Source organism: Pelobates fuscus, chromosome 5, assembly GCF_036172605.1.
Source record: "Pelobates fuscus isolate aPelFus1 chromosome 5, aPelFus1.pri, whole genome shotgun sequence".
In the NCBI taxonomy this organism is placed as follows: Eukaryota; Metazoa; Chordata; class Amphibia; order Anura; family Pelobatidae; genus Pelobates; species Pelobates fuscus.
The window spans coordinates 47,497,287-47,513,491 of record NC_086321.1 but is presented as its reverse complement, the minus strand read 5'-3'; the positions used below and the strand labels follow the sequence as shown (position 1 = coordinate 47,513,491).

General features: G+C 36.8%; 1 protein-coding gene across 12 annotated transcripts in view; it reads left to right on the top strand.

Annotated features, from left to right (window-relative positions):
- Positions 1 to 16,205, top strand: part of CELF4 (CUGBP Elav-like family member 4) — an 865,251-nt gene that overhangs the window by 728,299 nt on the left and 120,747 nt on the right. For all 12 annotated transcript variants that reach the window (XR_010090871.1, XM_063453839.1, XM_063453833.1 and 9 more), the window contains exon 5: positions 9,138 to 9,217. Coding sequence is in view for 11 of the 12 variants with exons in the window: in XM_063453839.1 (XP_063309909.1) it covers positions 9,138 to 9,217 (80 nt within the window). In the remaining variant the exon portion in view is untranslated. The remainder of the gene's footprint in view (positions 1 to 9,137; positions 9,218 to 16,205) is intronic.

Here is a 16,205-nt window from a genome sequence, read left to right as displayed (position 1 = left end):
AGAGAAAAGTAGGTCTCCCAATTGGCTCGAATCCAGTGTAACAGTCCCAATTTCAGGCTACTTTCCCGCTGTCCATGGTTTGTTCCTTGGTGTCCCACTTTTGTGCTTTTTGAGCTATGATGATAGACCATGCCCAGAACACAGTAACTCATCCCCTAAACGGCGATGGCCATTAAGATTGTCAGTCAGCTTGGCATGCAATCACACAAGTCTTATATGCCCCTTCTTTAGGCAGGCAGGTCCATGCAGGTCCAACTCATTGGGCAGTTCAGTGATTCATGGTTGGCCACTGACCTGCCTCCTTTATACCCTCCAACCACTGTCTCAGTTTACATACCTTACTATGGGAAAACTGTTTAATATCCAAAATTATTGCTAAAAAGAAAACATAATCGTACAAACTAATGATTTTTATGAAATAGTTTTCCCATTAAATATAACCACTAGACCTAGTATTAACCTCTACTCTGTCCTCATGACTGTAGTACATAGGCAAATAGCTTATGACATACAGAACATAGCCCTAGTAGCATCCTAGTATTGTCCTATCCTCTGTCCTAATAGCTGTCCTACAGAGACATACAACCCATGACGTACAGCACTTAGCCCTGGTATTGGCCTTTCCTCCAGGACTGGAGGATACAGTCATACTTGACGTTACGTACCATTCTGATTATTGTACCATTGGGTTTAGATCAGAACCCCTGTACCTACAAATGGTAGAGCCAGAGATTCACCATACATAGGTTGTGTTTATAGGACTTTAAGGTAAAGAGATTGAACCCTGGCTGTACCTGCAGAGATAGTGGCCTGCTGTACATAAGACAAAATCACATGGTGTTAAAGCTGACTTCTTCCTAACTGTTGTGAAGGACAGGAAAAAGACTGTCTGACCATCCTTTCTATTGTGATGCAAGGTCTTTATGCATTAATCATTTTTAATTCAAATATACAGTGCTATTTACTAACGTGCAAATTTAAAGTAATTTAGTGAACTTTTTCCAGTTAGGCTACTTTCTGCTTAAATTTGAAATTCACTTTGATTTCACCTTTAATTATCACTTTAGTAAATAACTCTGTTTAATATGTCTCTCCAGACTGCCAAACACAGTTTGTATTACATTTAAATTATTTTCTAGTTTTACATTAATAAAATAATAACATCTAATAAAACGATACAGTCATAGGCTGATAAAATAATACAGTGTACAAACAACAATAGGCATCCATTTACAAAAAATGTCCGGATGTTTTCAGACCTTTTGGTCTCTATTGACCCGATGCCTGATTAAGGTAAAACTTGCCAGTCAAAGATTAAAAGTTCTAGTTCTAGAGTAATTCAATGATTAATAAGCTTAGATATACTGTATATTATCACCAAACTGCTTTTCCTCTACTGGTAAACACCGACATTGGTTCTGTGCAACATGTTCAACTGTTGACTTAACCTTAAAACAATACGGTTAAACAAAACCCTGGTTTCCAGTAGTTCTTCAAAAAAGCATTAAAACAAAACAAAAACAAAAAATACCCCCACCTCCCCTCCAGGACATATTCCGAGGGTGCAGCGATAACATAGCATGATTTCATCACGGATGCCCATGTACAGTAATATATGTGTACAATGTCCAGATGGGAGTTTTGGAATGAATTTTGTCAGATTTGGCAAATACAGAATAGCTAACTGCTGATTTTAAAATATTTTAACAAGGACTTAGTTTTCCCTGACTAATCATGCATCATTTTAACATCTGTGTCGTTTTTTTTTTCCTATGGTAGTACATGATAATTAATAATTATTAGTGCATCATTGCACCATCACCATGCTTTTAATAGGGCCCTTGATGGGGCCCCGTGTGAAACTAATTAGCAGATATGCTGATATTGGCTGAAACCATCAAGGCAGGCTACAATGAAAAAGAAACAGAATCGGATTTTAAAAAAATACATATCCAGATCACCAAATCCACCGTTATCATTTATGTTCACCCCTAATATAACACTGATTGCTGGTGATTAGTTTAGTTGAGTTATTCTAAACATGGTGTATCTTATTCATGTATTAGCATTTTCTTTAAAAAAAAATTACAAATTAAAACTATTCATTAATAGCAGAACTACATCCCAATGCTGTCCAGCTGTTTTAACAAATTAAACTAATATGACTACTCACGTAAAGGAAGTTTGCTTATTTCAACTGAATTTGTACAACTCTGTGATTACAATAGGCCTAGCTGTTACAATCTGCCACTTTTCTCTAAATCAACTGATTTAACTATTCACATAAAGCCAAACCGCAACCAAGTTGTCTTCACTTAGTGAAATTCCAACCATTGTTCTCAGACTCCCCAACCCTATGTATCCATAATTCTGCCCCCGAATCTCTTAAACTCATGATACCCCAACCTTTATTCTACCCATACGCTACACGTATCTTACCAACACTTTTTTTCTCATATCAGAGGAAATTCAGTTGCCAATTGGCTGCGATTTGTTTGTTGAAATGGAGGGGGGGGGGGGGGAGAATTGAACTCAGTGTGAATTTAATATGGCTGATTGTGAATGCGGTGAACTTCAGATAAAGTTTATCAGAAAACTGAAGAGAATTAAGCTGACTGAGCTAGGAATAGACCCCTAACTGGTACAGATTCCTAAATGTCATACTCTATGGACCCATGTTTGAGTTATGTTTGATGTTCTTTATTTTTTTTTTTAATGTGCCCCAGCTCTCAGAGCTTGCTTATAATTTATTCCTACGCATTCTGTTACTCACAGCCATGTATTATGTTATTCTATATTTTCAATCAACCTGTTGTTGAGCATGAAATGCTTTATGTGTTAAGACTGTGTTTAATTTTACATTTTACAAAAAGTGCAGATTTCTATAGAAATTGGCACTTTTATAAAATAAAGGTTTACTCTGACACTTTTAGCGTTTTTAGACTTTTTGACTTTTTAGGCTTGCAATGTCCTTTTTGGCATTGCTATTTGTGCCCCCTCCAGCTCTGGGCTTAGCTACTGGAGCTGATATCCCTCCTCCATCTTAGGTTGCAGGGAGCTTTGCGTGGTCCAATCACAAGCTTCTCATAGAGACAGTGAGGGGATGGGGTGGGAGGGATTTTGTTTCAAGTTAATACACTGCACATTCAAGCTCCTACTGAAGTGTTCATGGTGGTTGGAGTAACCCTTTACCATTGTTACACCCCCCAGGCTGTCAATCAGACAATCAGACTTGCTGGTTTGGTTAACTCAGTGGTACTAAACTCAAGAGGCAGCAATTGCCTAGAGCACCTGCCTTACAAAGACTTCTCATTGAGCTGCATTGGGAAGTCTGTGATTGGGGAGGGTTAGGGTTAGAAGGTGAGGGCTTCCACAGGCAGCAGTCAAAGAGAACTTATTTATAGATATACCCTCAACGAAAAAATGCACAATAAATGTATGTATGTTTTATTTGGGTGTATCTAACAGTGGCGTTGTGTGTTTGTGTGTGTGTGTGTGTGTTTCAGTGTGTGTGTATTTAGGCAGTGGAGTGTCCCTTTAAAGGACCACTATAGGCAGGTCAATGAGGTGGTCTGGGTGTCAGGTTCCCCTAGTTTTAACCCTGCAGCTGAAAACACAGCAGTTTCAGAGAAACTGCTATGTTTACATTGCAGGGTTAATCCAGCCTCTAGTGACTGTCTCCCTGACAGTCACTAGAGGCCGCTTCCGCGATTCTCACTGTGAAAATCTTATTGAAACTCACGTTGGACATCCATAGGAAATCATTGAGTAATACTTTCCTATGGGCGATTTGAATGCGTGCCCGTCTCTTGCCGCACATGCGCATTCGGTCCCCTCGGGGGAGGAGAGGTCACCAGTGCCAAGGGAGCCTGGCGCGGGAGGGGGATCCGAGGGAGGGGTGGACCTAATAACGCTATAAATGGGTTTGTTTTCCTGGCACTATAGGGTCCCTTTAAGCACTTATTCTAGGATTATGTTATCTGTGTATGTATAGTCGGACTTAACAAAGGGGATGTGTAAACTTGGGTTTCCCTGCCGTCCCTTCACATAGTCAGTGTTATTTCTTAGAGTAACACTGAATTAGAGAATTTTTTTGTTCAGCTATTTTGACCTTAAATTTTAAATTCACTTTGAATTCTCACTTTAGTAAATAGCCTGAGTGTTCTGCGTGAGTGTAATTGTGTAAAAAAATAAATAAATATTTGAGCAAAACATTTGGACAGGCAAAAAATGTGCCCCCCCTCAACCCCATTTCTAGAATGTCCAGTCTAATAGATCCAGATCATGCATTCTGTTTTAGCCAAGGCTTTTCTGTTAGAAGAAAGGTAAGGTGTAGTGTTTTTTCTGTAACAGCCTTGAATAAACTGCAAAAACGTATCCTTGAATAACCTTTAGTATAATCCCAGATGCTAATTGCAAAGGGATTGTGCATGTGCAGTTTTATTATGCTAATCGGGTTTCCTCTGAGCTCCCTGTAAAAATTTAAATGAACAACTTTTAGGTTTGTCATGCATAAAAAAAAAAATTATACTTACTTTGATAGGAGTCACTAATTCAGGCTCCCCAGGTCCAAATGTAGCAAACGTGTATCTCAGAGATGAAAAAAGAGTGCTAAATATATAAAGATGAGCAGAATTGTGCCCTACAGTATGTCAACTGCAGTGATGGGCATGAGGGAGCCAGATTGTCTGTTTTTCTGGCATTGTGTACCTGTGTATGTGCCTGAGTATTCTTATCTCTGAATGTGTGTCTCTGTCTCTGTGAGCATGTGTATATTTGTAAACATATGTGTACAGGATTGTTGCTTGTACAAATACATAAAACCAAGCCCTGACTCTAGTACACATCAACCACAATTGAGTGGGCAGTAGCACTGTAACATAGCTGTGTGATACAAAAGCAAATACAAACATACAGCATTAAGTCCTGCAGTCAAACTCCCACTACTCCAGGGCAGCAGCAAAGAGTATAGTTCACATCAACCCCAATACATAAAATCAAAACCAAAGAAAAATGTTACAGTGCGGCTGTTCACCCCCTGTGTTTCATATTAATGGTCAATAGGTATGTAAGGGTTTAGAAAAATACACCTCTCTGTCTCATTAGAGATAAGGGGTAAGTGTGGCAGGGTGTGGTTGGCATGGTGACCTGAGGTGAGTGTGACGGTATCAGGGGATGATTATATCAAGGTAGGGGCAGGGTGAGTGTGCAGGGTGTGGGGTATGTGCATGACAGGACGAGGGTGATGAGTGTGGAGGGCGAGTGTGGCACAGTTGGGGAGTGAGTGTGTCAGAATAAGTGTGACTGGGTGTGTGAGGTGGAGGCAATCGATGAGAGCTTGGTGTGTAGGAGGAGTGAGAATATGTGGGAATGCTGTGTTAAACACAATCTCCCGAATCTTACATGCCTTTTTATAACAATTGCCCCCCTGCCCCCCTGCTTACCACCTGCATAGATATGGTGGCAATAATACATTACTTATGGTATAGAGCAGGGATAGGCATCCTTCGGCACTGCAGATGTTTTGTACTACATCTCCCATGATGCTTTGCCATCATTATAGCTGTAAGAGCATTGTGGGAGATGTAGTCCACAACAGCTGGAGTGCCGAATTTTGCCTACCCCTTGTATAGTGGATTCCCTGGTGGTCAGTTGTAGAGTGCATGGAGCAATCTATATTAATTGCCGCTTCTACTCCGGCACTCTGTGAGGAAGTTAGAGTGCATGCTGGGAATCCCGGCATCTGCTCTCTGACTCCCTCACAGAGGGCAGGAACTGCACGAGACTTCAATTATTATGGTATACCATGGACCACAGGGAATCAATCATTTTCATGAGGACAGGGCTGTGTCCTTAATTATTTTGATCTTCTTGCTGGCTCGAGGAGGGCATGCCTTGGTCACCTAATGGGTAATCTGGTTCTGCTGTCTTTAAATCAGTCTACTGCCTGGCCAGATGGACAGCTTTTCAGTTATTAGCAGAAAAATGTATGGTTTTGCCAGCCATAGATTGTAGATTTACAGCATTTGCTGTATCTGTTTCTTGTTAGGGGTCTCTCTGTGTCAAGCACCGCTGCACTTACATGCACTGCAGCTATCTTTATTTGAAGTTTATATCTCAATTGCAAAAGCATACATATAACTTTACTTTTGATATAATATATGCAATATTAAGCTACTCTACAGATCTGCTTTGGCCATAGACATTTAGTTTAAAAGGTCTTGGGGCACTAATTCCCCCATCTTTGTATTTTCCAAACGTTACTGGAAATAAAATATATTCAGCACGTGCAGATCAGCCCCCTTCCTCTACGCAGTTCATATCAGGTCATATTATCCAAACTGCTGTCTATAACAGGGGTGCTGAAAAGGTAATTTCCCAGATGTTGTAGAACTACAATTCCAAAGGTGCTTTGCATGCCTTTAGAATGCCATCAGAATGACAAAGCATGACGAAGCTGTACTTTAATAATGCCTGGGGATCTACCTTTTGGGCACCCCTGGTCTATAGAATACTCAGAGTGTGCAGCAGCTGACATAGAGGCTTAACCAATAAAAAAAAAAAAATCCTACATAGGTTACGTAGCACCCTTTATATGTAATTATACAATATCGTTTATATCATGATTTACAATTTGGCTAATACAATTTATTTTTTCTATGCAATGCTCTATAATGACTTTAGACACATTTGAGAATGTTAAGGAGTTCTGGTACCCAGGGCTTACTTTCATAAATATGTATTTAAAGGGGTACAGTTATGTATTTTGGTTTTCTGCAGTAATTGATCTCTAGATGAACCTTTAGACAGCCCCTTGGTGTTTTATCTAAACTAACAGACATCTCAATGCCTCCAGGATTTTTAATCATGTTAATTACTTGGGCTGTAGTTTTTTAGACAGATATCTGCTGATACTGACAAAGGTCATGGTCTCTGTGGATCAATACATCTTAATCGCTATATCCATAACACTTTCTGTAAATCACTACATGCAAATGAGTCACCATAAAGATAAATACATGCAGGCTTCTCCATGGAAGTGTGTAAATATTCCCACTGTGGCTTAAATCGTCACATAGAATTGGAAGTAGTGGCTTGTTGTGGTGTGCTTGTTTTATGTGCTTATTTAAAGGGGCATTTTTTATATTAGGTCTACTTAACCCCTCATATTTAACCATATCCACTAAAATGTGTATTTGTAAAGTATAGAAAATAAAATTAAATGTAGAAACAGTACTACTTTATCTTGTAACTGAGAGCCTCCATCTGTTTCTACCTAGTTGAATTTAATTTCCAGATAGGTGACAGTTTAATCTTGGGAGTAATGGTGGAAGAAAATGGCACATGTACTTTAATAGACACAACAAGGACTGTGAACCTATATTATCAATTAAAGCAGAAAAGAACACTGTATACACTATAATTTAGAAGCACAATTTCAAGCCATGTCCAAACTTTTTCCATATGGAAGACAGAATTCCTGGTACTTCCCGGCTTGGATACGTAACATACCTTGAAGTCAGGTGTGCATGCGCAGTGACGTCATGGTCTGCCATAGAGAATCATTTTATAAAGTGATTTTCTATGGCCAACTCATAGGCGCATCAGATGACATCCTTTAAGGATGACATCACTCAAGGAAAAAGCCATGACGGTGCCAAGGGAAACTTGGTGGTGGAGCAAAGGTGAGTCATCTTTACTCTTGTTTTATTTCAATTTTTTTTTTTTTTTTTTTTTAAAGACCCTGGGGAGAGCCTCAACTAAATAGCCACATCAGGACTGTAGAGCTAGGAATACAGAAGTTGTATTCCTAATGCTGCAATGTTCCTTTAATTCTCATGTAACAGATGTGTCTTTCAAAAGTTATAAGAGTTTAAACTCCGTGATCTTTTTTGTTGTTTTTTTCTTTTTAATCTACTTTTGTAATATAAAACCTTGTTACAGTGCTTACCCCAACCCTGTAATTCCTTATTCGCGATAGATAGCTTGTATGAATTCCTTAAAAAAAGCCTACTTGGGTTTTATTACAGGTTTTGTCTTTTAGCGAAAAGCAGCAAAATATTTTATTAGAGCAGGGATCACATAAGAGGTTTGTCTTGTTGACAGGTGAGCTTATATATTGATGATTTTTGGTAGTACTACTGTAGGACTAGCGGTACTAATTGTACTAATGTGTTCTGTTTACACATTGAGAAGGAGCCTCTGCTGCTACCCAACAGTTGTGAAAGTTTGAGTACAAGCCTAATTTCTGTGTTTTATTGTAATGCATTAAGCTGTAAATCTGGAACCTAATGCTGGATAGTTATCCTGACATTTGCAGTCAAAAAAAGCCATACAAATGCATAGAGTGTTTTTCAAAACCATTGTGGGAAATGTGAGCATGTTATCAAATATCTCACCCCTGTGTTCTCATTCAATCAGTCATATGCCCTATGTGCATCTTGCATATGGCTTGTCCCGACATATTTAACCTTTTATCTGTGCAATGCATGGAGCACAACTCTGATACCTTTTAAAGTTTTAAAGGAGCAGTAATGACAAAAATAGTAATTGCTTAATTGTATTGGACATATATTTAAAAAGCTATAGTAGGTTAATGTGACAACTTCTCTGTATTCACGTGCTCAGATATAAAGTAGTTATTTCATCATTTTATGACAAAAGTGGAAGATGAATCCATTAGATTTTTTTCCAAACATACATTTACTTTGGATTTTCACAATTCCTGTAGTTGACAGTTCATGAAGATGTATATTTTCATCTATGAAGCAACTTTACATTAAAACTGTCTTAGAGCAAATACAGTATTTTTACACATCATTACAGACCACGAGAGCCCAATACAACTGTACCCATCTAATACTGCATTTTGAAATTCATTATATTTTGTTAATTGGATTAAGTTCCCTATTCGATAACCTTGGACACAAATATCAGCTTTGCCCTCCAAAGTTTTCTAATTGCCCAGCTCCAGTTCCCCAGTATTTAAGGGGATCTGCATGCACTTCAATCATAAGTATTTACTTTATTATTATTAATAATGGTTTTGCTTTTCTTTGTAAAGGTTCTAAGAAAAAAATAAAAATGTTAAGGCAGAATAACTTTATTAATTTGACTGTAAAATATCTCCTCTGCAGGATGTGCATTTGTGAAATATTCATCGCATGCGGAAGCGCAAGCGGCTATCAACGCCTTGCATGGAAGCCAGACAATGCCAGTAAGTCAATGACTTTCTTCTAGTATCTCATTGATTGTAAAGTTTGTCTTTCCATCTATTGTTAAATCCAGTGGTAGCCACTTTTATGGAGGGCGTGTTGGGAGATCTTGTCCATTAAAAGGATTGGGAAGCCAAACGTTCCCCCTACTCCACTTTACCCGTGTAGTTATTAATGATTAACTCCTAATGATAATTGCAATTTAACCAGTCTGATGGTTGTGGTAATATTAACAAAAATCTCAGCTAGCTTATTTGGACATAGAAAGTCCCTTGAGGGTCAAACATTGATCAAATGGCGTGCATAGATTGTGTATAATAGATTTATGAAGGTGTTATAGGAAATCACTCTGCAGCCAATTTTTGCTAGATGTAGAATTCTGCCAGAAGCTACAGGTTGGTCAATTTAGCTTTTAGTTATTAAAACTAAATACTACGTTACCCCTTGTTTATCGTTGAGCAATTTTCAGATTACAAGTGTCTTCAAATATCATGTCTTGTTACACATTGGGGTTCAACTCACAGAGTTATTTGTTACATAATGTTAATTACAGAGCAAAAAAAAATAAAAACACCCCAACATCTTTCTCAATGCCAGCATACACTGCTAGAATTCTAGGTGACAAAATAATTAACAAGTACATTTATAACCCATTCATATCAGATTAAGTGTCATGACTGCAACAGTATCATAGGATTTACCTAACCCCTTGTCCTGAAGGGGTAGTTTTAAGCTGTTCAGCATCTATTATTTTCTTCATTTTGGACAATATTTACTAAACTGTGAGCTGAGATGTACTAATGTGAGCTGCAGTATTGAGGCTAAAGCAGCCAGTTTAGAGATTCTATCTATTTTAATCTAACTTGATATGACTGCTATCAACTCCCCACAACTTACAACATAATGACTAAACTCTCTTATTCACACCACGAACCTCTGCCTTGTTTGTAACAAAGCAGGTGTCGTATGCATCATTAGAGAAAATCATAAAATGCTCAATTTACATTTTGCCCATAGTAGATATGTTGTGTTGTAAAACTGTCACGGAAGGATATTATGAAAGTTGTGCATCTTGTTTTAAAGCAGGTATTTAAAACTCACAAATTACACAGAAAATTACAGAATTGTGGTGATAACTTTTAGAAGCTGTAAGTGTTCCAGAATTGTCAACTTTATAAACCAGTACAGGTTTGCAATCACAATTTAAACATCTGAAAGAAAAAATACTTTGGCTTGAAATATTGCTTTTGTAAGTCTATTATTTATGCCTTTATATGGTGTGCTTAAATATTACTTTCCTTAAAAATAGACATAGTAAAATGTATTGCTGAATAAATAGAGAAATAATTTATATCCCAAATCTCTGTGGAATGCATCTGAGTATATTTTCAAATCCAGGAGCTTAAACTGCATCTCAAAGCAATCTCAAAATAAGCGTAACCTTCATTAATGTGAAACTATGTATATATGATTGCTTTCAATTATAGACAAAATATTTTAATATGGAAGTGTTTACACAAGTAAATTACCTTTTGCTGATTGTGGAATATGGATATATATACATTTTTCTCGGATATTTAATTCACACGTGGGATTATCCACTAAAATGGGAATCTGCTGAGAATTGCAAAATTTGGAACAAAACAGCAAAGTTGGAAAAATTCTCAATTTCAACTATTGTACCTGTTCTGTTATTTTGGCCTGCCTAAAATTTGAAATCCTTGTGTATCTCAATAAATTCCTGGTTTCCTGAATGTTGGATATAAATGTTGGTGGTTCTATCCATGGTGCTGAACTGTCTGTTTCTTACTACATTATTTGCCACAGTAGTGTAGATTGGATTAGCCGTATTAGTCCAGTAGACAAGATGCCAAAATACCAGAGTATTTGTTAGGTGTGATTTATAGGCACCCAGGACAAATAGAAGAGTTAGATAATCTACTAGTTGAGGAAATAGCTAAAATGACAATGAAGGGGGAAGTTATCATCATGGGTGAATTTAATCTTCCTGATGTGAATTGGAAAACCAGAATAGCTGCTTGTGCCAGGAGCACACATATTCTAAACTCCCTACTGGGATTGTCTCTAAAACATGTCGTTGAGGAGCCAACTCATAAAGAGGCCATACTAGATTTAGTGTTAACAAATTGAGATTTGGTATCAGATATTACTGTAGGTGAAAGTTTAGGATCCAGTGATCATCAGTCAGTGAAAGGTGCAGGTTGGCTGAGAATAGCCAGATAAATATCAGCCAACCTGCACCTTTCACTTCCAGACACATCTTCTGCTATTCATGACACCCCACTCCCCCTCCTCCCCCCCTTCTCTAACATCAGTTGCTTTAAGTGGTTCTGTCCATGTGCTGAACTGTTTTTTTACCATACATTATAATATGAATGCTGGTGGTTCTGTCCATGGTGCTGAACTGTTTCTTACCATACATTAGAATAGAAATGCTGGTGGTTCTGTCCATGGTGCTGAGCTATCTGTTTCTTACCATACGTTATAATATGAATACTGGTGGTTCTGTCCATTGTGCTGAATTATTAGTTTCTTTCCATACATTATAATATGAATGCTGGTGGTTCTGTCCATGGTGCTGAACTATCAGTTTCTTACCATACATTATAATATGAATGCTGGTGGTTCTGTCCATGGTGCTGAGCTATCTGGTTCTTCCCATACATTATAATATGAATACTGGTGGTTCTGTCCATGGTGCTGAACTGTTTCTTACCATACATTATAATACAAATGCTGGTGGTTCTGTCCATGGTGCTGAATTATCAGTTTCTTTCCATACATTATAATATGAATGCTGGTGGTTCTGTCCATGGTGCTGAACTATCAGTTTCATATTATAATATGAATGCTGGTGGTTCTGTCTATGGTGCTGAACTATCTGTGCCTTACCATACATTATAATATGAATACTGGTGGTTCTGTCCATGGTGCTGAACTGTTTCTTACCATACATTATAATATGAATGCTGGTGGTTCTGTCCATGGTGCTGAACTGTTTCTTACCATACATTATAATATGAATGCTGGTGGTTCTGTCCATGGTGCTGAACAATCAGTTTCTTACCATAGATTATAATATGAATGCTGGTGGTTCTGTCCATGGTGCTGAACTGTTTCTTACCATACATTATAATACGAATGCTGGTGGTTCTGTCCATGGTGCTGAACTGTTTCTTACCATACATTATAATATGAATGCTGGTGGTTCTGTCCATGGTGCTGAACAATCAGTTTCTTACCATAGATTATAATATGAATGCTGGTGGTTCTGTCCATGGTGCTGAACTGTTTCTTACCATACATTATAATACGAATGGTGGTGGTTCTGTCCATGGTGCTGAACTGTTTCTTACCATACATTATAATACGAATGCTGGTGGTTCTGTCCATGGTGCTGAACTATGCGTTTCTTACCATACATTATAATATGAATGTGGATTGCTCTATCCATGGTGCTGAATTAGTTTCTCTCATCTCACTGGAAGGGAAACATTTGGCACTCCAGATGTTGTGGAGTACATCTCCACTGATGCTTTGCCAGCATTATGTAGTGAACATAAATGCAGTTTATATATATGGTAATATTTTTTCAATATAGTATGCTGGTCCATTTGCATAATCACCTATAGTGCTTGTGTTAAGTAGTTAAATTTAAGAGGGTAATACAGTACAAGATGAGATCCCCCTGGTGTTGGCTGGCTTAGTAGAAACACCAACTTTTACAATGCATTGCCTATTGATCTCCAATGTATCAATTTTCTCTACCGCATTCAGAGCTTTTTATAACAGAATGCACCATGTTATATACTTGCATAAAAGCTTATAATAATGACATAAACTTGTTATAATAATAATAATAATAATAATTAAAGCAGTTATCTATGAAGTCCACTTATGTTTGCCCTAGAATTTTTTTTAATTATACCTAAATACATCCTTTGGGAATGGTGTGATTATATATACATTTACACGTATGGTGGCTGTAATTCAATACACATGTTCTGCTGAAATAATTAATGGAAGAAAGGTATATGGAGTTGACAAAAAATTAGCATTAATTTGGGAGCTGCAAATAAAATATTGAAAATCATCACCAAAATAAGTCACAGGCTGCCAACTGCAAAAACACACGGAAATGGAACATATCAACCACACCCAAATGGTATTTTCTAATGTTAAATTTAAAAAAAAATGTATATATTTTTGTTTTAGTAGTGGGAGACATATTCAATGATATACCTATAACAAAGTTAATAACTGCCTGTCTGTTAAGAAAAAGAAAGTTGTGATAATGGCAAAGGGAAGTAATTTATGTACGGGATCAATTTAATTTAATGTACAAGAACAGCATTACTAATGTCAGAACAGAAGAGGGTACTGGAGCTAACAAGATATTTAATATGTTTGTGGTATCATAAAGAAACATACATACTATGCTATATATAATATATATCTCAATGCAATATATATATATATATATATATATATATATATATAATATATAAATAAAGTAATAAAGTATATAAAAATAAAGTAAATGTTTATATATATGTATATATATATAACATAGAATGTATAGCATTTCTTTACAAAACCACAAACATATTAAATTGCATGTTAGCTTCAGTACTCTTTTCTGTTCTGACATTAGTAATGCTGTTCTTGCCATCGATCATGTGTGAGCCGTCGATCAATTGCAACAACTGGAATGCACTTACAGTCCGTCCATTTTTATCATAAATGTTTAGCACCATATAGTACCATAATTACTCCAGTCCATATTGTGCCATAAATATTCAGTTCCATATAGGGAAAAAAATAAATTTTTACACACAAACATTTAGGACTGGCAATCGTGTTACATTGCTAACCTCCCGTTAAATTGGCAGACTGTAACCATTCAGCTATTTGTATTTGATGTTTGAAATTAGCACTTAAATGAGCTTATTTCCTAAAACAGAACCAAAAGTCATAAAACACCAGCTATCATTTCCACGATAAATCACACATTGGCAGCAAATAGACTTTCATTTTCTGTTTATGAATTCTGGCAAATCCGTTCCCACGAGTGCACAGCTTACAAGTTTTGCTGTGTGTTTCCAAATTTGCTGCTGTTATATTCTTTATATCACTTTTTTAAAATGTAGTTGAAGCAGCATAATAATATAAAGTGCTGTGACAAATATTCACAATAATAGTGCTGCTGATACATTATTGTTATGTTTAAATCAGTATGATAATTAACTATCTTCCTGTCCTTTTTTCTGATTGTCTGTCTGTCCATCCACCCACCCATCCATCCATCTGCCTGTCTATCCTTCTGCCTGTCTGTCTGTCTGTCTACACACTTATAAATGGTCAACATTGCCCAAAATCAGGTTATTTGGGGTATAGCAGGTCTTATGGAGTGCTGCATACAACTATGAATCAGTGCTACATAGGGTAATTCATTTATAACCAGGGAATTATATATTAGGGAGCAATGTGCATTAAATGGAAAAGGGGACAGTACAGACAATTCCTAAAATATCTCGATCTTTTTTGCTTCTTTCTGATGTCCTATGAATATGATTATTTTTATTATTATTTTGTTGTTAAAAAAACAATGCCAAGGTATTCCCCAGCAAGGTACTGCGTGCTTGTTTTTTTTTTTTTTTTTTTTAAGAGGTAATGAGTGCTTCTACATATATTTGTTCACTGTCAGTCTCCTAGGTTACTGCTTTACTTAAACCTTCAGCACTAATAGGGTTAGAGTTATTATTTTGATACATTTTTAACATTATAGTTCCGTCTAGGGGTATCTTCACTCTTTCAGGACCGCTGACAATTCTCAAACTATATTGCATTATATTATATATACCTTTTACTACCTATATTTGAGAGTAATAAAATAATAATTCTGTAGACAAAATTGTCTTCGTATATATTAAAGGGACACTCCACTACCCAGATGAAAAAAAAAAAAAGTAAATGTTTAGTAGATATACCACAAATGGAAACTTACATGCGTTTAATTATATCTAAAAACACCTTGCGATACCTGCAGGTCTCTTGTCTGCAGCCTTAGCAAGCCCTCCAATGCAATCCCTACCCAGACTTTCTGTGGCTGTCCAATCACATACTTCCCAATGCAGCTCTGCGAGGCCGGTGCTTTCTTTGCTAAAAAATGTAATTGCAATGACCTAAAAACTGATGTGCAAAATGTAGATAAAAAATGTGAATTTGGAAACATTCCCCAACTTTATTACAGTCAAAGTATGTTTATTTTTACCTTAATTTTGTTGTTAGGTTTTCCATTCACTGCTATTTAGTATTTAGAAACTTAAAACAACTCGGCCATCTAGAGTCAGTGCACAATATCTAGGAACTGTTTAGTAAGTGTTAGATAATATTGTTCTTTATGTTTAAATATTATGATTTCTGTTGCTAACAGATAAAATTAAGCTATTGCCTTCCTCCCTTTCAGGGGAATTTGTCACTGCATGCTGTCCCTTTTTTGATTGTCAGCTCTTTGCCAGACTCATCGCCTATCTTGACCACATAATTAGTCCTGCTTCACACCTCTTAGTCACATAACAGGAATACTGGAAAGCTCAGTGAGTTGTGGATTAGAGTAATGGGATTTGCAGACAGTTTTTCCACATTGCTATAAAACTTTAAAATATTAAAAATACTGTTGTACACAGATTGAAATAAGATCTAAATACTTCAGATCTAAATAACACAAGAAATATGTTATATTATCGGAGTGGCTCAATTAGACGTGGGTGGTTATTTACTAAAACGTTATTGGTGATGAATTGACAACTGATTTGCAAAATTCAGGCCAACATAACCAAGATGCAAAAATAATTGCTTAATTGTGAAGTCAGATTTATTTCTTCCAACATAGCTGCTTTAGCCTAAATTCATCCAGTTTTGAACTCAGCACCGCTCACTGCTTAGTCGATAAACTCCACAGTAAAG